General features: G+C 41.8%; 2 protein-coding genes across 2 annotated transcripts; both read right to left on the reverse strand.

Moving 5' to 3' along the window:
* Positions 1-1,584: 1,584 nt before the first annotated feature.
* On the reverse strand, positions 1,585-14,205 carry LOC109882432 (tumor necrosis factor receptor type 1-associated DEATH domain protein-like). The gene is made up of 6 exons (XM_020474527.2): positions 14,111-14,205; positions 4,199-4,292; positions 3,751-3,901; positions 3,087-3,367; positions 2,757-2,904; positions 1,585-2,298 (listed from the first exon to the last, which is right to left on the reverse strand). The coding sequence occupies exons 2-6, from the start codon at positions 4,217-4,219 to the stop codon at positions 2,000-2,002; spliced, it is 900 nt and encodes a 299-aa protein (XP_020330116.1). The 5' UTR covers positions 4,220-4,292; positions 14,111-14,205; the 3' UTR covers positions 1,585-1,999.
* Positions 14,206-15,243: 1,038 nt separating this feature from the next.
* On the reverse strand, positions 15,244-25,611 carry ogfod1 (2-oxoglutarate and iron-dependent oxygenase domain containing 1). Its single transcript, XM_020474525.2, has 13 exons — positions 25,380-25,611; positions 21,064-21,209; positions 20,898-20,944; positions 20,468-20,568; positions 20,114-20,230; positions 19,947-20,038; positions 19,711-19,839; positions 19,474-19,587; positions 19,313-19,392; positions 18,966-19,198; positions 17,256-17,384; positions 17,023-17,081; positions 15,244-16,921 (listed from the first exon to the last, which is right to left on the reverse strand). Exons 1-13 carry the CDS (start codon positions 25,534-25,536, stop codon positions 16,760-16,762), a joined length of 1,566 nt encoding a protein of 521 aa, XP_020330114.1. The 5' UTR covers positions 25,537-25,611; the 3' UTR covers positions 15,244-16,759.
* Between the last annotated feature and the right edge of the window lie 48 nt (positions 25,612-25,659).

Here is a 25,659-nt window from a genome sequence, read left to right on the forward strand (position 1 = left end):
TGTAAAGGAAAGAATGAATGGGGCCATTTTGAGTGAAAACCTCCTTCCATCAGCAAGGGCATTGAAGATGAAACGTGGCTGGGTCTTTCAGCATGACAGTGATCCCAAACACACCGCCCGGGCAATGAAGGAGGGGCTTCGTAAGAAGCATTTCAAGGTCCTGGAGTGGCCTAGCCAGTCTCCAGATCTCAACCCCATAGAAAATCTTTGGAGGGAGTTGAAAGTCCATGTTGCCCAGCAATAGCCCCAAAACATCACTGCTCTAGAGGAGATCTGCATGGAGGAATGGGCCAAAATACCAGCAACAGTGTGTGAAAACCTTGTGAAGACTTACAGAAAACGTTTGACCTCTGTCATTGCCAACAAAGGGTATATAACAAATTATTGAGATAAACTTTTGTTATTGACCAAATACTTATTTTCCACCATAATTTGCAAATAAATTCATTAATACATTAATTCATTAATCACTACAATGAGATTTTCTGGATTTTTTTCACTCATTTTGTCTGTCATAGTTGAAGTGTACCTATGATGAAAATTACAGGCCTCTCTCATCTTCTTAAGTGGGAGAACTTGCACAATTGGTGGCTGACTAAATACTTTTTTGCCCCACTGTATTTGTGCCCCAGTAACTTTCTCAGTCATCATTATTCACAATTTACTACACACTATGTGTTTATGCAGAAATAGTTGCACACACACGCACAGAGAGACAGACACAGTGACATACACACATTAACTTTTACAAATACTGCACTGCAGACAAATACACACACACACACACACACACACACACACACACAAGCAACATAACACACACAAATCCAGTCACAAGCTTGATGTAATCATTGCGTGCTAGGAATATGGGACCTATACTAAACTTTTGACTACTTTAATACACATAAGTGAATTTGTCTCAATAATTTTGGTCCCCTAAATTGGGGGGACTACAGTATGTACAAAAAGTGCTATAATTTCTAAACGGTTCACTCGATATGATGAAAATACCCTCAAATTAAAGCTGACAGTGTGCACTTTAACCTTATAGTCATTGTATCATTTCAAATCCATCCAAAGTGCTGGAGAACAGAGCTAAAACAACACAAAATGTTGCACAGTGTGTGTGTGGGCTCGTATTACTATCCGCATGGCTACCAAAAATCCCCAAAAGTCCCCACAAGGATAGCAAAACAAGGAAAATTCTCCCTTGGGAGATATCTCCCAGGTCCCCACAAGGACAAAGGCTGTTTTAAACTTTGGGGTTAGGTTTAAGGTTACAATTAGGGTTAGGATTTAGGGTTAGGTTTAGGGCTTAGGGAAAAAAGGATTTTGAATGGAAATACATTTTAGGTCGCCACAAGGATAGTAAAACATTTTCTGTGTGTGTGTGCACATTTTTTAGATACTGCCCATTTCCCAAAGTTGACACATATGGTATTTCCATAGACTGCAGGGCATTTCAGAAAGCAGGATCAACGGGTTTGCTAAATATTCTATGTAATCCATAGTAAAAAGTTTTATCGGGATCTTGGATTGTGGAAATGAAATGCAACTCTCGACATGAATGAAAGCAATGGGCAATTTGTTTTTATAAATCCAACACTTTATTTGGATTTCGGAACAAATATTCCCCAAACCCATTGCAATAACGAATGGTTATTGGTAGAATGATCAAATACATCAAGGGTCCAGTCTGTGGTGGAGAAAGGGGGTTGGGTTTATAGCGGAAAAAGAAAAGGCCCGCAGTGATTTCAGTTTGCTCTCCAACCAGAGACAACAATGAAGTGACATAGCAATTATGAGAACTATTGGTTTTGTAACACAATACAATTTTACTCAAATAAAAAAAACATACAATCAAGCTCACAGACACAAAACTCACACAGAAAAGACATGTGGTAGCACACAAGCAATGTCACCCACACGTTACCACTTTTTCACAAAGACACACACATACAGACCAACACACACCCCCCAGACAGTGTGACAGACAGCGTCACTCCCGGGGTTGGCTGTCCAAAATGTTCTCAGCCAGGCTGGTGAGTTTGCTGTCTTCCAGTGCTCTGACCAGCCGGCCCAGCCGTGCCGCCCTCCCCTCCGCTTGGATGAAGCGGCTCAGCAGCTGATAGGCCTGCTCGTACAGCCCCTCCCTCTCATACTCGTAGGCCAGGTTGTCTATGGCCGGCCCCTTCAGCGCACAGCAGTTCTTGCCCAAGGCCCGCCCCACTTTCCTCCAGTCCCGCCCAACGCCGTTGGAGAATCGCTGCAGGTCTCCTGCCGCCAGTATGCGGTCCTCTGATAGGTCAGGAGACAGAGTGGGAGGGGCTGTTAGAGACATGTATCCAGAGTCTACATATGTTTCTGCATGTAAGACGTGATGTAAGTAAGTAAAATACAGCAGCAACCTTCCAGCTACTGGCCCTCCTCTCTTACCTCTAGGCTACCCTGCCGTCCCGGGTGTAGTAGATGACCCATAATGAGTGTCCTCTATACCAGAGATTGGGCAAGCTATAATGGTCCTCTTCCTCAAAGGACCAATTATATTAAAACCAGCACTTGAGCGGACTAAAAGTGTCATCAAACTATTTGAGGCACAGGTCAATAACCTTCCCTAGACCAGTGGTGGTCTACTGACCGAGAGGTGAGAAACACTGTTCTATGCCCGTGTATGAATGTAGAGGACCCTGGGGACAGCTCCCTGCTGAACCCCCACTGAAGATAAGAAGCAACCATGGAAGTCGGAGACTACTCACCAAACACCCTCTTCTGGAACAGGAAACAGTTGCTGGGCACGGGGGGCTCTTCCTGTGAGAGGGTGGGTGGCTGGGGGATGTGACCCAAGGCCTGGCTCTGCAGCTGCTGGTCCAGCTCAGCAATCTCATCATCCCTTAGGCGCCCCGGCTGACAGGAAGTGACATCAACATTTAGAACACCTCATAGTGAGTTATAAGGCATAAGACACAGCAGAGCACCTGTTAGGTATACACTATAGATTGCTGAAGTATTGCTTGTGATCTGTTGATCATATATTACCAGTAACAACACCACTATATATGGATTATAACCGGTATATAGTATATTACCTGTGACTGGTGGATGTGTTGCAGACAGAGCTCCAGGTCGTCCAGACAAAAGTCCAAAGTGTGCGTCCCGGCTTTGAGCTGGGTTTCCAAGGCAAGCTCCTGTGGGCTGTGGAGGAGGCGGCAGGCGTGCTGGGAGAGGGACTGTTGTACGGCACCGGAGCCATAGCTCTGCAGGAACCTGCGGCACGCCGCCACATCCTCAAACTTCACCTCTACACCCAGCAGAGGATCTGCATCATGCAGCTTCAGGATCTCGTACCCCTCCAGCCCCCCAGCTGAGTCTGGGACACAGTCCATGTAAGGTCAAAGGTTAGAGGTAACCATAGTAAATCACTGGCACAATAGTAATATTACCGTGACCATAAAGTAAATATAACCTGACTGTGTCTCCCTCCACTACTCTGGTCCAGGCAGAGCTCTGAGCTCAACCGTGTTATGACTTCCTAAAAGATCTACTAGCGTTTATCTGACAGCAGTTTTTCATAAGCTTTTAACTATATTCATCCCTCAGTAGATAAGCAGGTCACACTGCAACACCAGCCCTTTTTCACTCCCCATGACCACCAAGCTAAGCCTTTCTTTCTATCAATAATACATCTGCCTCACCCAATGCTCAGCATGCTCCCTACGCTAGCTGGAGACCGGATGGCCTGATGTGGCTCACCTGTGAGTGTCAGCTTGAGGACTTTGAAGACGCTGAACTTGCCCTGCTGGTCTTTGTAGAGAGAGAGCAGGTTCACTGCGGGACAGGAGTGCAGGAAGAGAACCGCACATCCTGTCCATGGGCCATCCTCTACACTCAGTGTCACCATTTTCTAAAATATCAGATAAAATTTCATAATTCCTCTGCTCTGTATACTACTAGTCAGACATTATGCTGAATTTTGTACAGCACAGGAGCATGTACTTATAGCTATATTCTTACATACACAGTACACACACTCCCCACTTGACATTATCACACGCATGCGCACAAACAGAAACAGACATGCACGTTGTCCTATAAATAGTTAATGGGAACTGTCTCTGTCTCATCCTCATTCCCTTTTCTCTCTCATACATATCACAGCGCCTCTCTCCTGCCTCTCTCCTCCCAACTAAACATACAGTACCTTTTCATCCATTATGTCCATTGTTTGGGCATTCCCGTCATCTGACCTCAGCTGTCACAAGCTTCTTCTGTGTTTCCTTCAAGCCTCCTCCTTCCTGCAGAGATAGAGCAGATATATTGCTCAGACAATCAAAAGTCTGAGTTCAAAGGCTAATACACATCAATCAAATCCATCCTGGTATTAAAAAGAGTCAGGATCCAGATGCAGTCACAATACCATTTTTTTACATTTTAATTTTACCTTTATTTAACTAGGCAAGTCAGTTAAGAACAAATTCTTATTTTCAATGACGGCCTAGGAACAGTGGGTTAACTGCCTGTTCAGGGGCAGAACGACAGATTTGTACCTTGTCAGCTCGGTGATTTGAACTAGCAACCTTCCGGTTACTAATCCAATGCGCTAACCCCTAGGCTACCCTACCCTGCCACCCCAATGCAACCCCTCACTTCATATGATCTCACTCCACTATTCTTATTTTACCCTATCTCCCCTATATGTCATTACATTAATTTACTATTTAATGTCCCTTTACTACCCAGGGGCATTTCTAGGATTTGAAGACATTAGGAACTTAGCCCAAAGCCAGTAGGGGGGTCCGGGGGCATTCTCCCCCGAAAAAAATGTAAGGAATTTCAACAGCTAAATGCATTAATTTGGTGCAATTTGAGATTAATATTGAGAGATTAGAACATTGAGAGAATATATATTTTTCAGGTAACTTACACCTTCCCACCTGCCACAGGGTCTCTCTACTCTGGAACACACACATCTACAGTGTATTTCCAAAAACCACTGAGCCAAAACTGATTAAAGTCCCACTGTCACGCTGGTATGAATAATTCGGGAGACAGGCGCAGGAATGCGTAATACGTTTTTTTTTATTACACCCAAATTATAACGTGCCGTGTAAAGACATGGGGACAAAGACCAAACAAACACTATACAAAACACAGGGTAGAAACCCCCCAAAAAGAGCGAGGAATACCTTGAATAGATATCATAAGCGCAAAAAGATTAACACATGGAATGAGACCCGTAATTATGTGCGCAATTCACAATGGCACGAAAGCCAAAACACACAGCACAGGTACTCACACGAACCAACTGACATTGTAACAATAATTGTCAGGACACTTATAAACCAAGGGCACACTTATACAATTACTAACCACTGCGAATAGGGGGCAGGTGTGTGTAATGAACGTTCCGGAGGGATCCGTGACACCCAAAGTACCCAAACACCCTCACACACACACACACTAATGTCTTAATAGTAATTTCACATGATTTTCACCTTACATTTTTTGTAAGCCATGTTTTATTTTTTCACTGTCTGTATTTCACTTCTTATAATTTATGAAAATAAATTAAACAAATTATATTCTATTGAGCAGCTTGAAGTGATACAGTCTACTGTGTGCTCAATCCACCTGCCCTCTTCTGTTACTTTCTATGTGTCTTGTCTGTTGCTGTCTGTGTCTTGTCTGTTACCGTCTCCTTTGTCTATCCTCTTCTGTTTATGGCTTGTTCTGTTCTTCTGGTGTCTCTCCATCCTATCCTATTCTTCTGTTGCTGTCTCTGTCTTGTTTAGTGTGTTTCTTTAAATTTTGCAATCCAAAACGGTCAAGGAAATACTGGGGTAGTTTAACTTGTTTTGGGCCTGTGACCGGGTCACTTAAATCATCCTCTTTCCTACCATTTGCTCCTGGCTACTGATGTTCTAATTGCTCCACTGACCTCCTCCTTGGCTTATCTGAAAGGTAGCAAGGTGCAGCATGTCATTAGTTCGTTTTGAAGGGCAACTGCACTTCCTGATTTGACCTTGTTTGGTTTTAGGGTGTGGTTTGATGTGGGTGTCTCGTGTGCATATTCACAGGTGGGAAGAATTTGCCAAATTATATTGGCAATTATCTTCAGCCTGCTGGTGTGTGTTCTGACTTTGGATAGCCTATCTCCGAGGCTAGTTATGGCCAGGAAATAAATTACACAATGTAAATGAGCCAATATTTTCATGCTGCACACCTTTTAGTTCTCATGAAATGCTTTTAACTTTTGTATTTGAATTTCTAAAATTCATAGTCATTGAAGGCGCAGGAATGCGTAATACGTTTTTTTTTATTACACCCAAATTATAACGTGCCGTGTAAAGACATGGGGACAAAGACCAAACAAACACTATACAAAACACAGGGTAGAAACCCCCCAAAAAGAGCGAGGAATACCTTGAATAGATATCATAAGCGCAAAAAGATTAACACATGGAATGAGACCCGTAATTATGTGCGCAATTCACAATGGCACGAAAGCCAAAACACACAGCACAGGTACTCACACGAACCAACTGACATTGTAACAATAATTGTCAGGACACTTATAAACCAAGGGCACACTTATACAATTACTAACCACTGCGAATAGGGGGCAGGTGTGTGTAATGAACGTTCCGGAGGGATCCGTGACACCCAAAGTACCCAAACACCCTCACACACACACACACTAATGTCTTAATAGTAATTTCACATGATTTTCACCTTACATTTTTTGTAAGCCATGTTTTATTTTTTCACTGTCTGTATTTCACTTCTTATAATTTATGAAAATAAATTAAACAAATTATATTCTATTGAGCAGCTTGAAGTGATACAGTCTACTGTGTGCTCAATCCACCTGCCCTCTTCTGTTACTTTCTATGTGTCTTGTCTGTTGCTGTCTGTGTCTTGTCTGTTACCGTCTCCTTTGTCTATCCTCTTCTGTTTATGGCTTGTTCTGTTCTTCTGGTGTCTCTCCATCCTATCCTATTCTTCTGTTGCTGTCTCTGTCTTGTTTAGTGTGTTTCTTTAAATTTTGCAATCCAAAACGGTCAAGGAAATACTGGGGTAGTTTAACTTGTTTTGGGCCTGTGACCGGGTCACTTAAATCATCCTCTTTCCTACCATTTGCTCCTGGCTACTGATGTTCTAATTGCTCCACTGACCTCCTCCTTGGCTTATCTGAAAGGTAGCAAGGTGCAGCATGTCATTAGTTCGTTTTGAAGGGCAACTGCACTTCCTGATTTGACCTTGTTTGGTTTTAGGGTGTGGTTTGATGTGGGTGTCTCGTGTGCATATTCACAGGTGGGAAGAATTTGCCAAATTATATTGGCAATTATCTTCAGCCTGCTGGTGTGTGTTCTGACTTTGGATAGCCTATCTCCGAGGCTAGTTATGGCCAGGAAATAAATTACACAATGTAAATGAGCCAATATTTTCATGCTGCACACCTTTTAGTTCTCATGAAATGCTTTTAACTTTTGTATTTGAATTTCTACAATTCATAGTCATTGAAGTCATTGAAATTTGGAGCTATTGGAATATTAACATATTGTCCCATGTACATTGTGTAATTTACAGAGGGTCCCTAACTAGCCTCATAGGGATATCCAAAGTCAAACTAAATTTACTACAGGCATTACGATTGGGTCGCATGCAGCTGCACTCCAAATGGATTATTACTTGTGTCCTGCCAGCTGTGGGCAGGATTGAAACAAACCCAACCTTCATTTACGTTTTGATGCGGTCACAACCACAAGTCTCACAAAACTCTGTTTTGGACAAGACTGACTTCATGACCAAAATCATCATATTTACACTTTGTAGTTAATTTTGACAGTAGAATACATGTTTCATATATTTTTAGGGGTAGATGCATATTTAAAGTTATTTTAAAGTTATGACCGGGCAACTGTAAAGAAAAATTATTCTGCATAACAGTGCAACACAACTCCAAACATGACAGATAAGAAACTACATAGCCCCTAGGCCAGGGATGGGCAACTCCAGAGGACTGGAGTGGTGTCACACTTTCGCCCCATCCCAGGCAAACACAGCTGATTAAACTAATTGCATTCTAAACTGAAGATCATGATTAGTTGATTATTGGAGTCAGTTTTTTTTTGCTGAGGCAAAAGAATTACACCAATCAGGCCTCCAAGGTTAACTCTGCTGCTGCTTTGACTTTCTGGCTGTTCTGCCCTCTCCACCTGCTCGCTTTTTTTGCCACTCTTTTGGAAGAAGTTCCGAATATCCAGACTCTGACTGAGTGACAGGCGTTTTCATAAGTAATGACATTGACATCTAACCAGTGCTGCAGGGGTGAGGGAGGGGTCAAAGGACATGAGCAGTCCACTGCATTGTGAAATCTCAACCAATCACAGCAGGCACTGCATCACTCCAGGTGCTTCTTGCAGTGCCTAGAGCAGTATATTGTATTGTTTATTTTTGTAGTAAAAATGTGTAGTGATATGTGTTTATAGAAACTTAAATCAGGCTGAAATGTGAAAAACAATGTTGCCCTAACCCCTATCTAACCCCTATCTCTGGATAGACTTCTTTCAATGTGACTTGGGTCTGGTTTAGGGTCAGGTAAATGTGCTTGATGTGCTAGACCTGGGAGAGGGATAAATAAAGGGAAAACAGTATCTGAGCTAGATTATGCAGTCTGTGATACAGTCTGGAATCTAACCAGGGTCTGTAGTGACACCTCTAGCACTGAGACGCAGCGCCCTAGGCCACTGTGCCACTCGGGAGCCCAAAATAATACATATAGAAATCTATCTAACGTGTCCATAATAGCCTACAATTCAGGGTTTCAAATTTGGCCTGCGGGTGATTTTATTTGGCCCAAGTTTTCTGAGTAAAGAAAAATATATATATTTTTAAATTGCTGCCTATTGGGGAACATAAAATACTGTAAAATCCCCATGAAATAAGCTCAAAGTGTTTACATTTAGGAAATCTGTTCCCATGTATTCCCACGCATAAATAGAGGCACATACAGTGCCTTCAGAAAGTATTCATACCCCTTGACTTATTCCACATTTTGTTTCGTTACAGCCTAAATTAAAAAACTATTTAAAAAACTGTTCTTAACCATCTACACACAATACCCCACAATGACAAAGTGAAAACATGTTAAGACATTTTAGAACATTTATTGAAAATGAAATACAGAAATATCATATTTACATAAGTATTCACACCCCTGAGTCAATACATTAGAATCTCCTTTGGCAGCAATTACAGCTGTGAGTCTTTCTGGGTAAGTCTCTAAGAGTTTTTCACACCTGGATTGTACAGTATTTGCACATTATTTATTTTTTTATTCTTCAAGCTCTGTCAAGTTGGTTGTTGATCACAGCCCTTTTCAAGTCCTGCCATAGATTTTCCATCTGATTTAAGTCAAAACTGTAACTAGGCCACTCAGGAACATTCACTGTCATCTTGGTAAGCTAATCCAGTGTATATTTGGTTTTTAGGTTATTGTCCTGCTGTGGTGAATTTGTCTCCCAGTGTCTGTTGGAAAACAGACTGAACCAGATTTTCCTCTAGGATTTTGCCTTTGCTTAGCTCCATTATGTTTCTTTTTATCCTAAAAAAACCTCCCTAGTCCTTGATGGTGACAAGCATACCCATAATACGATGCAGCCACCAACACGCTTGAAGATATGAAGAGTGGTATGCATGTTTTGGATATTTTGTATTCTATACAGGCTTCCTTCTTCTCACTGTGTCATTTAGGCTAGTATTGTGGAGTAACTAAAATGTTGTTGATCCATCCTCAGTTTTCTCCTATCACAGCCATTAAACTGTGTAACTCTTTGAAAGTCACCATTGTGGCCTCATGGTGAAATCCCTGAGCAGTTTCCTTCCTCTACGGCAACAGAGTTAGGAAGGACGCCTGTATCTTTGTAGTGACTGGGTATATTGATACACAATCCACAGTGTAATTAATAACTTCACCATGCTCAAAGGGATATTCAACGTCTGCATTTTTCATTTGTACCCATCTACCATCCAATAGGTGCCCTTTGCGAGGCATTGGAGAAGCTCCCTGGCCTTTGTGGTTGAATCCACGTTTGAAATTCCGAGGGACCTTACAGATAATTGTACAGTGCCTTCAGAAAGTATTCAGACCCCTTGACTTTTTCCACAATTTGTTACGTTACAGCCTTATTAAAAAAATATATTGTTGTCTTGGCTGTGTGCTTAGGGTCGTTGTCCTGTTGGAAGATGAACCTTTACCCCCAGTCTGAGGTCCTGAGTTCTCTGGAGCAGGTTTTCATCAAGGATCTCTCTGTACTTTGCTCCGTTCATATTTTCCTCAATCCTGAGTCCCTGCCGCTGAAAAACATCCCCACAGCATGATGCTGCCACAGGGATGGTGCCATTCAGGCCAAATAGTTCAATCTTTCATCAGACCAGAGAATCTTCTTTCTCATGGTCTGATAGTTATTTGGTTCCTCTTGGCAAACTCCAAGCGGGCTATCATGTGTATTTTTACTGAGGAGTGGCTTCCGTCTGGCCACTCTACCATAAAGGCCTGATTGGTGGAGTGCTGCAGAGATGGGAGAACCTTCCAGAAGGACAACCATCTCCACAGCAGAACTCTGGAGCTCTGTCAGAGAAACTATTGAGTTCTTGGTCACCTCCTTGTCCAAGGCCCTTCTCCCCTAATTGCTCAGTTTGGCCGGGCGGCTAGCTCTAGGAAGAGTCTTGATGGTACCAAACTTCTTCCATTTAAGAATGATGGAGGCCACTGTGTTCTTGGGGGCCTTCAATGCTGCAGAAATATTTTGGTATCCTTCCTCAGATCTGTGCCTCGACACAATCCTGTCTCAAAGCTCTAAGGACAATTCCTTTGAACTCGTAGCTTGGTTTTTGCTCTGACATGCACTGTCAACAGTGGGACCTTATATAGACTGGTGTGTGCCTTTCCAAATCATGTCCAATCAATTGAATTTACCACAGGTGAACTCCAATCAAGTTGTACAAACATCAAGGATGATCAATGGAAGCAGGATGCACCTGAGCTCAATTTCTAGTCTCATAGTAAAGGGTCTGAATACTAGAGTAAATAAGGTATTTCTGTTTTTAAAATATCTACAAACCTGTTTTCACTTTGTCATTATGTGGTGTTGTGTGTATATTGCTGAATAAAGTATAATATTTAATCACTTTTAGAATAAGGCTGTAACGTAACAAAATGTGGAAAAAGTCAAGGGGTCTGAATACTTTCCGAATGCACCGTATGTGTGGGGTACAGAGATGAGGTAGTCATTCAAAAATCATGTTAAATTATTATTGCACACAGAGCGCATCCATGCAACGTATTATGTGACTTGTTAAGCACATTTTTACTCTTAAACGTATTAAGGCTTGCCATAACAAAAGGGTTGAATACACAAAATCAAAATTGAATCAGTTTTGAATTCATGCTGTAACACAACAAAATGTGGAATAAATCAAGGGGTGTGAATACTTTCTGAAGGCACTGTATGTGATCGTTTCTCAATGTAATCAAGGTTTGAAATGATTCTGTTTTTGTCAAATACTATATATGTTTGGAATTCTTGATGTCAATTTGCAGTGTACAAATGATTTAGAACTGTGTTACGGCCCTCCGACCATCCGCTCAAAGAAAAATCAGTTCACAGCTGAATGTAATTGGGGACCCCTGGCCTACATGTAATCATAAGCCATCATTACATTCATAGACCGGTAGTGTCATACATTATTAAAACTGAAAGTGTACTGGATTAATTCACCAGATGTAGCCTAGAATACCATAGAGTGTATGAGGATTATGTCATCATCAAGAGTTTATTAATGCAACATTTAACATCCACCACTGCAGCGTCAAAGACTAAAATCTAAATCATCCTGAGAAAGTGCCAACCAAAGGATTCCCTGGACATTGGGTCAATTCAGTGAATGCCATTCTTTTGATTGGGATGAAAACGAGAATCAGTCTACAAGGCACAGACTGCCAAACAAGTAGAATTGGTCGGTTTCATTTTTTGTAGTGAATACTGATATTGTACAGTCTATAGATAGCAATAGTAATGATTCATTGGGCAATGCTTACAGGAAAATTGCGTTTTTGTAGGGTTTATCGATAAACGCCGAAAATAAGGCCTGGGGTAAACACAGGCTTAGACAATCTTATACGTTTTGTTCTATGAAATAATCTTCATCAGCTAAAATCCCTTTTTGTGAATTTTGAAGCATTTACATTATAATAAACACATATATTCATAAAGATCATGTTAACTGACTTATTTTCTCATAGAATAAAATATATAAGATCTCTTAAGCCTGTGTTACCTCAGGCCTTATTTTTGGTGTTTATCCCAAATCAAATTCTTTCTCCATTCATTTCCCCATAGGAATGGCTGAATGAACCAGAGGTAATGCATTTCTGGTTTTTAGGACGACAAACTGGTGAGCTCTATGCTGGGTTAGACTAAGCATTTAAATATACACTAGATGACTGCCAGGGGGCGCTCTTTTGAAGCTACAAATATTTTGGAATATTTTAGAATGCATGTATTTGTTTTTGCCACATGAACTCTATTACAGACACCTTAATGCATACTTGTGAATCATATTATGTGAGCTAAGCATACAAATAAAACATCTAAATATATAAAAACATCTTCCTTAAAGTATAATATTTTGAAATAACTAATATGTCACTGTCCCCACTACAACAAAATACTTAAAATAGATGTAATTTTGTCCTTGAAAGATTTAAATGAAATAGTGAAGAATTCTATTAATTCCTATGGAACTGCTGCTTTCTGAAGAGTGCCAACATGGCTTCAAAGTCTCTCATTGGCCAATACATAGCATCAGCAATCCAGGGTTTAGATACATCATTGGGTTAGACTACTGGGCCTACAAGACAGGTGGCACTGTGGGGTGTGCAGTCCTGTGAAAACGCGAGGCCCGTACACGATGACAGTCATTTCATTACATTATCTCCTGCTATGAGGCAAGAATATGACACAGCAGACTGGTCTCATACACTAGACGTAACATAGTAAATGTAAATACAGGTCACTCAAATTAGTATGATATGTTACGTTTGGTATAGTGAAAGAGATGGAGACCCGCAAACTGTCTAAAAAAAAGGAATGATTCCAAAACTGAGGCTTGAATGTAAAATAAGGGTTGTTTATTAGAACATCATGATTCCCAAATAAGTGAAGGTATGTTTACACTGAGAATGGCCTAAGGCCAAAACTTTTGTGTTTTGTTTTCACTTTTCATTTATGTACTTTCTTGCACTATGAATAACATCACCCAGGCAAAAACGAAAGGAGGGTGGTTGGTCAGGGTGGATGGGTGAGCATATAATGCGAAAGTGTTTGAATCTCATCACTGACAACTTTAGCATTTTAGCTAATTAGTAACTTCTCCTAACCTTAACACTTTTAGCGAACCCTTCCCCTAACACTTTAACCTAACTCCCAACCTTAACCCCTATAGCTAGCTAAAGTTAACATTAGCCACAAAAAAATGAATTTGCTGTGTAACATATCAAATGTTTTGGAAATATGCATAACATATGATATTAATCGCAATAAGTAACATAAGGTTCAAATTGCAATTCGTAATATGTCATATGAATAGTAATTTGTAACATATCATACAAAATAGATGGACATCCACAAATTAATACTTCCCATGCTAAATGAATGAAATGTCTAGCATTTCCGTAAATACATTTACGTACAGAATAATACGAAATGCTCTGAGACCACGTTGGACACAGTGCGGTTCAGACTTTTAGGAAACTAGAAAAGTAGACCTACTTAATAGTAAATTAAGCTGCACCAAACACCGCCTATTGACCTTCAATAATAAATAAAAAAATACTGCTGCTGAAGTTTTAATCATACAGTCAAGTTGTTACAAAACAGTAGCCTAATTAAACAATAGAAAGGAATCATAGCAACTTGAGAACATTTTCTTTCACGATTGACTAGTACTGTTATGCATTTGTCTACTGTCATTTGTGGCATTAAGTGTTGTATAGGCTATAATTTCGTTTTGGGTTTAAAGTAAAATCATAACTGTTTTGTTAACTTACCTTTAAAGAAAAAACGTCGTAAGGACGGCAACGCGTCCTGACCACAGGAACACACAGACACATTCATAACTTCCCGACAGGTGATTGGCTACAGGGAAACATGGGGGCACTGTGATTGGTGAGAAAGAACATGCCGTTTCCCTATTGGTTAGAATCACGGATCTTTACGGGAAGGAAGTAGTTGACTGTTTTTGTTGGTTGATTGGATGGAAATAATTGTCTAACTGATCCTTTACTGCTTTAGCCATTTGCTTGCAACTGTGTAGCTAACGACAATGTTGAAATTATATCATTGCATGTACTCACTGAACATGACACTGAAGGCAAAATGAATCGACTGAGAAGCAACATACCAAATAACTGGTTATTTTGTTTAGGCCTATATAGATATAGGTACCGTTATTTTATGTTTTTGGAAGCATGGCCATGTGTGATGTTATTCATTTGCCCGGTTTAAATGTTGTTAACATGTACAATCCTTCCTCGAAGTATTCACTGCGCCATTTGAATGTAAAGGGGGGTTCCTTACGTGCACATCCACATTGTCAGACAAGTGATTCTTTCGTAGAAGGTAGGCCACATTTAACAAGGAAATACCTCTGTTACAGACTGAAACTATGGCAACTGCTTGGGACAAAAACAGGTCAGATGAAGCCTATAACAGAATAAAAAGGATTCACATAAAAATAAATTATGTGAGCAAGGCCCACATAAGGTCTGATAGTAAACTGTCAGTCTTATCTAGGCATGACAGGAAATGGCCTCACTATTAATCAGAGAGCCACTTCCAGGAAGATTCGGACAGGTGAAGTCAAGACAGAATTTAGCCCTCTCTTCCTCTCTCAGAATCTGATATGCCAACACTTTACAGTGTGCAAAGCTAAAATATATTGATTAATAAACCTTAGTGCTGAGATATATCTGTAGTGCTGTCAAAACACCCACACACATTAAACGTGTTAGACTACTGTTCATCTCCAAGTATCCTCTTTGATCACAGCAGTAAGATTGTAACCATCACAAACACATTCTCTCTATTTCAATTTCAGTGAAATGGGGGGGGGGGGGGGGGGGGGGGCATTAACAATTTTGATGACCTTTGTGCAAAGAAAGGAACAAATTATTTTCATGAATTTTATGATATAGGCCATTTTTACTTTGTGGTTGTGGAATCTAGTGAAACCCATTTATCGTCCACACACGGGCTTGTAAATAACCGCACCAGTTCAAGCACCGCCTTCGCTCCAATCTTGATTCATCCAAATAATCAATGATGAAAACCCAAAACCAGGAACTACTGCTGCTAGTAATAACAAAATTCTATGTGAGCCTTGACCGTTTCTCGCCGTTTCATCTGTCCACAAGATATTATGCCGCTTTCACATGCAAATTGGAATTAGGAAACTCATACATTTCCGATTTGCTAATTCTTAGAAAATTTCCCAGTTATCATGACACACCTATCTCGATCGATGGGAGAAGACTTGAAATAGACAAGATGGCGGCGTACACATCGTTAGATTACTTAATGGAGCAAAACATTTATTTTAATATTGGGGAATTTTCGCACCACTTGCAATTGGACAGACATTTTAGAAGATACGTTTGTCCGAATCGAGAACGAAGATAGTGTCGCAATGTTAAAGTTGGTCGAAAATTCTCTGTGCTACACCAAACAGTACCTAACCTGTAACTCCCAGTAATGGATACCAAAAGCTTCTGGTTAAATCACAATATCTGGTGTAACAATCAATAACTACAGTATGTAGCTCCATCCTTTGTCGAAATTTAAGTCAGATTGCAACAATTGTTTCAATATTTTCACTAAGGTGACTAAAAACTATATAATGTATAACGATGTGTTTAAGTACTATGCAATGTATTTAAAATAACAATATTTTGCTATGTAACTACTGTGTAAAAAAAGTGCCATGTATGTAAAATGAGTCATATGTAAATGTAACAACAAAAACTGTAAGAGGGGATGGGCCCAAAAAAATAAAAAGATTTGTGAAATCATAGGTCTGTCAAACATTTAGCTGTTATTACTAATTTGTTATTCAGTTTGATATCCAAGTGAAGAATTTAACATCGGAGTGGTGGTTGTGCAAGTGTGTGTGGATTTGGTTCTCTAATGTTCAATCACTGCTCTGGAGTTTACTTTCCTTGCAGACAGATTCATTTTTACAGTGACAGCATGAATACTGTAAGAAAGTTTGAACACATACTACAGACACATACAAATAAACTAGCAATATATAATAATAATATTATATTCCATTTAGCAGATGCTTTTATCCAATGCGACTTGCAGTCATGTGTGCATATATTTTACGCCTGGGTAGCCCGGGAAACAAACCCACAACCCTGGCGTTGCTAACGCCATGCTCTACCAACTCAGCCATACAGGGCAACAATAATGCCACAAGATAATGAACACAAAATACTACCAAATGCTGTCACTGTAGACAATTTTAAAAAATCTGTTTTACTCTGTGGCTGCCGACCAAAACCAGGTAACCATGGTAACAGGGTATCCCTGCCTGTTCACTTTAAACATGACATCATGAGGCTTTAGAGTAGACCGACCACCCCTCACAGTGGTGTTATATTACAAACACATACACCTCAACACATACACACAAAAACTCATTCATAATACACAAAGGAGAAGTCATAAACTGCTCTCCTACAAGAATCACCAATAGGTAGAGTGGAGCTTCTGTGATTGATATGTTTGACAAATTTGAGAGTCTCTTTGTCCCTGTAGACAAGAGCCAGGGAGTTCTCCTCTGGATACACCATCAGGAGCTGCGGACAGGAGGACACCGATGAGAAATGACAACCATGACAATCACAGTAATCTAGTTGATTTTTTGAACAGTTGCCATTTGAACAGTGACATCGCTCACCTCCTCATCCTCTTCATTAGCAATGTAAGAGGTGAAGCCCCCAAACTCGGTCTGCCAGCCTGAAAAATAAAAAGACAGTTATTACACTTTAGAGTTGATATTGTGTATGATAACATTCACACCTACAATTTTGAAAATAGTTCCCAAAACTATGATTCTAACCTACATTGTGTGTCTGTGTGTGCGTGCTTGGGCATGAATGTCTGATTAAAGCGTGTGTGTGTGTGACTGACCAGGACAGCTCAGGGGCAGCAGTAGGTCAAGGGCATACTCCGCTTTCGATGCGTCTCCATCGTGCAGTAGTGTGTAGTCCCCGTGAGCCCAGCGACGCAGCTCTCCAACACACACCGGTGTGCTCGGCTCTTGAGGAGACACACAGAGGGGTCAACACATACTTACAAAGGCATATTCAGTCCTGAGGAGGTACAGAAAAGTCAAGGCTCACAAACACACATATCTGAGGATACACACAGGGGTCAACACACACACACGAACCCACAGATACACTACTGGTCAAAAGTTTTAGAACACCTACTCATTCAAGGGTTTTTCTTTATTTTTTTACAATTTTCTACATTGTAGAATAATGGTAAAGATATTAATACTATGAAATAATACATATGGAATCGTGGTAACCAAAAAAACCTGTTAAACAAATCAAAATATATTTTATATTTGAGATTCTTCAAATAGCCACCTTTGCCTTGATGACAGCTTTGTACACTCTTGGCATTCTCTCAACCACTTCTTGGGGTAGTCACCTGGAATGCATTTCAATTAACAGGTGTGCCTTCTTAAAAGTTAATTTGTGGAATTTCTTTCCTTCTTAATTCGTTTGAGCCAATCGGTTGTGTTGTGACAAGGTAGTGGGGTATTCAAAAGATAGCCCTATTTGGTAAAATACCAAGTCCTGGCTGTCATGAGGACCGCCACAGGAATGGAAGACCCAAAGTTATCTCTGCTGCAGAGGATACGTTCATTAGTTTCCAGCCTCAAAAATTGCAGCCCAAATAAATGCTTCACAGAGTTCAAGTAACAGACACATCTCAACATCAACTGTTTAGAGGAGACTGCGTGAATCAGGCCTTCATGGTCGAATTGCTGCAAAGAAACCACTACTAAAGGACACCAATAAGAATAGACTTGCTTGGGCCAAGGAACACAAGCTATGGACATTAGACCAGTGGAAACTTGTCCATTGGTCTGGAGTCCAAATTTGAGATTTTTGGTTCCAACTGCCTTGTCTTTGTGAGATGCGGTGTGGGCGAACGGATGATCTCCGCATGTGTATTTCCCACCATAAAGCATGGAGGAGGAGGTGTTATGGTGTCGGGTGCTTTGCTGGTGACACTGTCTGTGATTTATTTACAATTCAAGGCTTAACCAGCATGGCTACCACAGCATTCCGCAGTGATACGCCATCCCACCTGGTTTGGGCTTAGTGGGACTATCATTTGTTTTTCAACAGGACAATGACCCAACAGACCTCAAGGCTGTGTAAGGGCTATTTTACCAAGAAGGAGTGATGGAGTGCTGCATCAGATTACCTGCTCTCCACAATCCCTCGACCTCAACCAAATTGAGATGGTTTGGGATGAGTTGGACTGCAGAGTGAAGGAAAAGCAGGCAACAAGTGCTCAGCATATGTGAGAACTCCTTCAAGACTGTTGGAAAAGCATTCCAGGTGAAGCTGGTTGAGAGAATTCCAAGAGTGTGCAAAGCTGTCATCAAGGCAAAGGATGGTTATTTGAAGAATCTCAAATATAAAATATATTTTGATTTGTTGAAGACTTTGGTTACTACATGATTCCATGTATTATTTCATAGTGTTGATGTCTTCACTATTATTCTACAATGTAAAAAATAGTTTAAAAAAAACCTTGAATGAGTAGGTGTTCTAAAACTTTTCTTCGGTAGTGTACATACACAAACAAGCAACACACCTTTGTTATTCTTATTAGCTGATGGTGTGTCCCCAGATGACCCTGTGGCTTCTCCCTCTTCCTCATCTTCTTGGTCCTTCTCTTCCTCCTCGTCTTCGTCACTAGGGCTGAGGTAGTGCAGTCTCAGGCCAGTGAAGTTGGACAGAAGCAGGAAGAAAGCCTCCGAGCACAGCAACTCCCAGCATGCACTCACACACTGGGGGAAGGACTCTAACGAAGCCACTTCATAACATCTGCACAATGCACATATACAAAAATATTTACACACATCATATACATTTACAGTCATCATAACATCTTAGGGATATCTCTCTCACTCACACAAACAAATTACTCGACAGGCTCACCTCCTGTTGGGAGGACCTTGCTTGGTCCACTGGACATCAGTCAATCGCAGTGCTTCACTCACCTCCTTAAACTTCTCCTCCTGTAGAGAGAGACACTGTCAACCAGGAGAGGGGCAGCAGGACAGAGATGGAGAAATGAAGAGATAGAGTAATGGTGTTACTTTGAGGAAATTCTTGAGCTGGATCTCAGAGCTGTCCTCAAACTCTTGCTGAACCTGTGACTGGTAGTCAACATCCAGATACAGTGGATTCACCCACTCTAGCAGCAGTGTCTCCTGTGACCAGACACATAAAATACACACTCAGGTAAAATGCACACACACACACACGTATTTATTTCATGTGACCACATCCTTGCTCTATGGCTGTGAGTTCACTCTTTCAGAACAAACACACACATCCCTGGGAAGGTGGGGGCTCCTTGGGAAGGGGAGCTCGATGTGACGAGGTGGTCGCTCCAAAGACGGCCCGTGAAACCAGCCACTCAGAGAGAGACGACACTTATCCTCTGACAACACCTCTGCAACCTGGACAAACACAGAGAGACAGCCATCCGTAGATTACACTACTGCTACCTGGACAGGTGACAGGTGTGAAGTGTGTGGTTGTTACCCAGTGGTATAGGAAGAACTACCTGGTGGAAGGAGACGGGTGAAACCTCAAAGAGAATCAGAGTGTTCCAGCTGGGTACCAGAGACTTCACCACACTATGGGGCTGGAAGTGATCTATGCACAAAGTAGATTATAAATTAAAACATGTTTAACTCATGCCAATACACACACCCACAGACCAATACTTACCATCTGTGCTGAAGAGATCCAGGGTTCCTCCATCGCTGCTCTCCCATGGAGGGACAAGGTAGAGGATAAAGGCAACACGCCTCCCCTCCAACTCATCATCATGACACAACAGAACATCTACCGACAGAGTAATAGAAAGGGCATAGATAAAGAGAGAGATATGAAACAGATAATGTATATTTCATAATTAATTCCAGAAATATGCATGTCCATATAGACTAACAATGCAGTGGGTAGAATATGATATATTGGGGGGATTGCTCGGTGCTTCTGCTCTTTTCTAGGAGGAGCATGCTAATATTAAGGCTTGCTCATTGTCTTTTTGAAGAGTAGAGGTAAAAACATGTGACTCACCAGTGTATTGGTACTTGGCACAGGAAACATCCACTATGGGCTCCAGTTCTATCCCCAACACTTCCCCCAGCCAGGATCGAAACAGCCCAAATAGTGCTGCCCTGTAATCACACACAAAGCTCAAAAACAGCCTAACTGAGAGCATGCACATGTGAAGAACATCACACAGCTTGCTTAGTGGGTAACACTTTCCCTGATTCAGCAGATACCAAGGCTTGAACTCAGGACCTCTGCCTCACAAACACATGTGACCACCATCCTGAAGCGTCTTACTCAGTCGTCCAAATGGAGACACTTGTGGAAGCACGCGCAAGTGGAGACACTTCAGGCTGAGGAATGAGTTACACAGATACCCATCTGCTACACACACACAAAGCAAATATGTTCTCTCTACCTCCCTAAATTGCTCTCACACACACATACAAATTACCTCAAGCCTGTGATGTGAGGCTCTTTTCTCTTTTTCAGGTCGTCTGACTGTAAGAGAAATTGTCAATGAGTATCATTGACAATTGTCAATGAGTATCAACTCCAAAAAGCAGAGTAAAGAAGCAACCCGTTTAAAAACTGTATTCCTATCAGTTTTCCTTTTTCACCTGATTAAATTTGTACAGGTCGTTGGACTTCTCATGGAAGTTGAGGTCCAGAAGCTCCCTCTGTAGGTTCTCTGTAAAGCTGTCACTCTGGATGAAGTTCCTGATGAGCAAGTGAGGGAAAGGGTGGCAGTCCAGCTCCAGGTCCCCTTAAGAGGAACACCAGAGGAACACTCAACGACTGGTCTACCAATATAAAAAAGTTAACACTAATTATGTGAATAAATGTAACATTAACTAATGTATGTCTTAGAGTCAGTTGTTACCTCTGGAACATTTTCATTTGAGGTTCTAACCCGTTCTGACAGCACATAGGAAGGTGGTAAACCTTCTCAATACTCCAAAAACATTCTTTTTTGTGAGTTCTCTTTGGGTGCCATATATGTGTCATGTCATGCTCAACAATACAGTGCTCACAATACAAACAGTTTCCTCTCATCTATTTTCCTTTCCTACAATGCTGAGAGCCTGTACTGCAGCAGGTACGAGCTCCGCAAATGGATTAGGGACGCAAAAAGACAATACAGACTCGACTCAAACTTAAATTGATGTTCTACAACTCGCGTCGCATGTGGTAAGGACTACTGACTATCACAGACTACAAAGGCAAATCCAGCTGTGCGCTGCCCACCAAAGCCTCACTCCCAGACAACCTTAACACATTGAATGCTTGCTTCGAAGCAGACAATAAAGAGCCATCCAGGAAGACTCGCTGCTCCGGACGACCAGGTGTTTTCGCTTTTCAAGGCTGACTTGAGGAAAACTCTCAAAAAAGTGAATACTCACAAAGTCGCCGGCCCAGATGGCATCCCTAGCTGCGTTCTCAGAGGGTGTGCTGACCAGCTGGCAGATGTCTTTTCGGACATCTTCAACCTGTCCCAGGCTGTAGTCCCCACCTGTTTTAAGGAGACCACCATCGTACCAGTGGCCCAAAAAAAACAAGGTGTCATGCCCAAATGACTATAGATAGCCCAGTCGCATTCACATCGGTCATCGTAAAGTGCTTCGAGAGGCTGGTCATGGCTCACACCAAGGCCAGCCTGCCAGGCAGACTGGACCCACTCCAATTTGCCTACCGTTACAATAGATCCAAATCCATTTCCATCGCTATGCACTAGGCCGTAACATATCTGGACAAGAGGAACACCAATGTGAGAATGCTGTTCATTGATTACGGTTCAGCATTCAACACTATCGTTCCCTCCAAGCTCGACACCAAACTCAAGAGCCCTGGGTCTGGACACCACCCTCTGCAAGTGGATCCTGGACCTCCTGACAGGCAGACCACAGGCTGTGAGGATTGACAACAACACCTCCACCACACTGACTCGTAACACAGGGGTGTGCCCTCGGTCCTCTGCTGCACCCCCTGTTCACCCAGGACTGCATGGCTTTGCACAACACCAACTCCATCACCACGGTTGTAGGCCTGATAACAAACAATGACGAGTCAGCCTATGGGGAAGAGGTACGTGAATTGGCATTGTGGTGTCATGATAACAACTTCTCCCTCAATGTAAAGCAAAACAAAGAGTTTATTATTTTTTGTAATGTTTTTTTAAATTGAACCTTTATTTATCTAGGCAAGTCAGTTAAAGAAAAAATCTTATTTAGAATGGGGGCCTACTCCGGCCAAATCCTGACAACGCTGGGCCAATTGTGCACTGCTCTATGGTACTCCCATTCACGGCTGGATGTGATACAGCCTGGATTTGAACCAGATACTATAGTGACGCCTCTTGCACTGATGCAGTGCCTTAGACCGCTGCGCCATTCGGGAGCCCAAAATTTACTTCAGGAAGCAGAGGAGGGAACAAGCCCTGATCCACAACAACGGGACTGCAATAGAGAGAGTCACTAGTTTTAAGTTCCTCAGCATCCACATCACAGAGGACATGTCATGGATCCACAACACCACCACTCTTGTCAAGAGGGTGCAACAGCGTCTCTACTTCCTAAGACGGCTGAAGAAATCCGGCATGCCTCCAAATACTACCACTGCACCATCAAGAGCATCCTGACCAGTTTCATCACGGCCTAGTATGGGAATTGCTCCGTGCACTAATGGAAGACCCTCCACCGGGTGGTGAAGATGGCCCAGTACATCACTGGGACCATGCTACCATCCATCTAGGACATCTACTCGAACTGGTGCCCGAGGAAGGCACACAACATCATAAAGGACCCCACACACCCCAGCCACAAGGAGAAGGTATCGGCAAATGAGGTCTGATACAAACAGGCTCGGTGGCAGTTCCTTTCTACAAGCCATCTGACTGCTGAACACTTGAACTGGACTGATTCTCCGCACACATGCGCTCACTCATGCACAGACCCACACATATACAGTATTCAGACCCCTTGACTTTTTCCATATTTTGTTACGTTACAGCCTTATTCTAAAATGGTTTATTTAAAAAAAGACGAAAACAGGTTTAGACATTCTTGCTAATTTATTAAAAATAAACAGTAATGCCTTATTTACATAAGTATTCAGACCCTTTGCTATGAGACTCAAAATTGAGTTCAGGTGCATCCTGTCTCCATTGATCATCCTTGAGATGTTTCTACAACTTCATTGGAGTCCACCTATGGTAAATTCAATTGATTGGACATGATTTGGAAAGGCACACACCGGTCTATATAAGGTCCCACAGTTGACAGTACATGTCAGAGCAAAAGCCAAGCCATGAGGTATAAGGAATTGTCTGTAGAGCTTTGAGACAGGATTGTGTCAAGGCACAGGGGCGGCAGGTAGCTTAGTGATTAGTGATGGGCCAGTAACTGAAAGGTTGCTGGATCGAATCCCAGAGCTGACAATGTAAAAATCTGTTGTTCTGCCCCTGAACAAGGCAGTTAACTCACTGTTCCCCGGTAGGCTGTTTTTGTAAAATAATAATTTGTTCTTAACTGACTTGCCTTGTCAAATAAAGGTTCAATAAAAAACAGATCTGAGGAAGGTCCCCAAGAACACAGTGGCCTTCATTCTTAAATGGAATAAGTTTGGAACCACCAAGACACCCTGCCAAACTGAGCAATCGGGGGAGAAGGGCCTTGGTCAAGGAGGTGACCAAGAACCTGCTGGTTACTCTGACAGGGTTACTCTGACAGAGTTCCTCTGTACCTAAATGACTCTGACTATGAGAAACAAGATTCTCTGGTTTGATGAAACCAAGATTGAACTATTTGGCCTGAATGCCAAGCGTTACTTCTGGAGGAAACCTGGCACCATCCCTATGGTGAATCATTATGGTGGCAGCATCATGCTGTGGGGATGTTTTTCAGCAGCAGTGACTGGGAGACTAGTCAGGATCGAGGGAAAGATGAATGGAGCTAAGTACAGAGAGATCCTTGATGAAAACCTGCTCCAGAGCACTCAGAACCTGACTTCCAACAGGACAATGACTCTGAGCACACAGCCAAAACAACGCAGCAGTGGCTTTGGGACAAGTCCCTGAATGTCCTTGAGTGGCCCAGCCAGAGTCCGGAATTGAACATCTCTGGAGAGACCTGAAAATAGTTGTGCAGCAACGCTTTCCATCCAACCTGACAGAGCTTGAGAGGACATGCAGAGAAGAATGGGAGACACTCACCAAATAGTCTTGTGCCAAGCTTGTAGTGTCATACTCAAGAAAACTCAAGGCTGTAATTGCTGCCAAAGGTGCTTGAAGAAAGTACTCAGTTTCTTATTTTTAATACATTTGAAAAATGTATAAAAAATCTGCTTTTCCTTTGTCATTATGGGGTATTGTGTGTAGATTGGCGAGAAAAGCACAATCAATTTTAGAATAAGGCTGCAACGTAACAAATGTGGAAAATGTGAAGGGGTCAGAATACTTTCTGAATGCTACACACATATCACAACTTCTGCTACCAGACTCGTATTACACTGCTCAGTTTATACACTGCCCCCTCCCCAATACACGTGTAAATATTAGCTATAGATTGTGCATTCCTGTATTATACCTAAGCTATAAAAAAAAGTTATATTCTACGGTGTAATTTACTCTATGTTCGTAATATGATTTGTATTGTATTGTTGCATTGTCGAGAATTAACCTGCAAGTAAGCTGGATGATGTATAAGTAACTTCATGAAAAGTGATGATTGAGGAAGATAGTTTGACCCACATGTTTTGGTGCTTTCAAATCAGTGGTCATGAAAGCAAAGTTGACTAAAGCTTTGCACTTGACTGACAATATTGATATGTAGGGAGACTAATAGCGTATCAATTAAAATAACCATCTATGTAACAAGACTAGGCAAAGCATGTGCTCGGTGTAAACACATGTAGCTAAGATAGCTAGCAAGTAGCTGACCACGAGAGTACTGCGCTCGCTGCGACCATGCTTCCTTCACTCCCCTCTTCACATCTTCGTCCTCGAGTAGTGCAGAAAGTTCTGCTCTCTCTTCGCGTTTATTTCTCTTCTTTCCTTTCTCGGCATTCTCGCTATCTCGCTGTCGTTTACAATTCATTTTTGTATAAATGAGTCGCGGTTAAATTGCGTCATAACACAGCAGGACGTTAGTGGTTGCGAGTCTTTTCGGTGAGCCGGTTCATTTGGCTCATTACATTTAAAAGAGCCGGCTCACTTGGCT

This window comes from Oncorhynchus kisutch, linkage group LG8 (genome assembly GCF_002021735.2).
Source record: "Oncorhynchus kisutch isolate 150728-3 linkage group LG8, Okis_V2, whole genome shotgun sequence".
Lineage (NCBI taxonomy): Eukaryota > Metazoa > Chordata > Actinopteri > Salmoniformes > Salmonidae > Oncorhynchus > Oncorhynchus kisutch.

Excerpts from the sequence above, each read along its gene's own strand:
- LOC109882432 (XM_020474527.2), bottom strand. The coding sequence starts at position 4,219 with ATGGACATAATGGATGAAAAG. Across the intron at positions 3,902-4,198 it reads TGGACATAATGGATGAAAAG|AAAATGGTGACACTGAGTGT; the intron begins GTACTGTATGTT and ends CTGATATTTTAG. Across the intron at positions 2,905-3,086 it reads AACACATCCACCAGTCACAG|CCGGGGCGCCTAAGGGATGA; the intron begins GTAATATACTAT and ends ACTTCCTGTCAG.
- ogfod1 (XM_020474525.2), bottom strand. The coding sequence starts at position 25,536 with ATGAATTGTAAACGACAGCGAGATAGCGAGAATGCCGAGAAAGGAAAG. Across the intron at positions 20,039-20,113 it reads GGATCTCTTCAGCACAGATG|ATCACTTCCAGCCCCATAGT; the intron begins GTAAGTATTGGT and ends CTTTGTGCATAG. Across the intron at positions 19,588-19,710 it reads GCCCCCACCTTCCCAGGGAT|GAGACACTGCTGCTAGAGTG; the intron begins GTGTGTGTTTGT and ends GTCTGGTCACAG.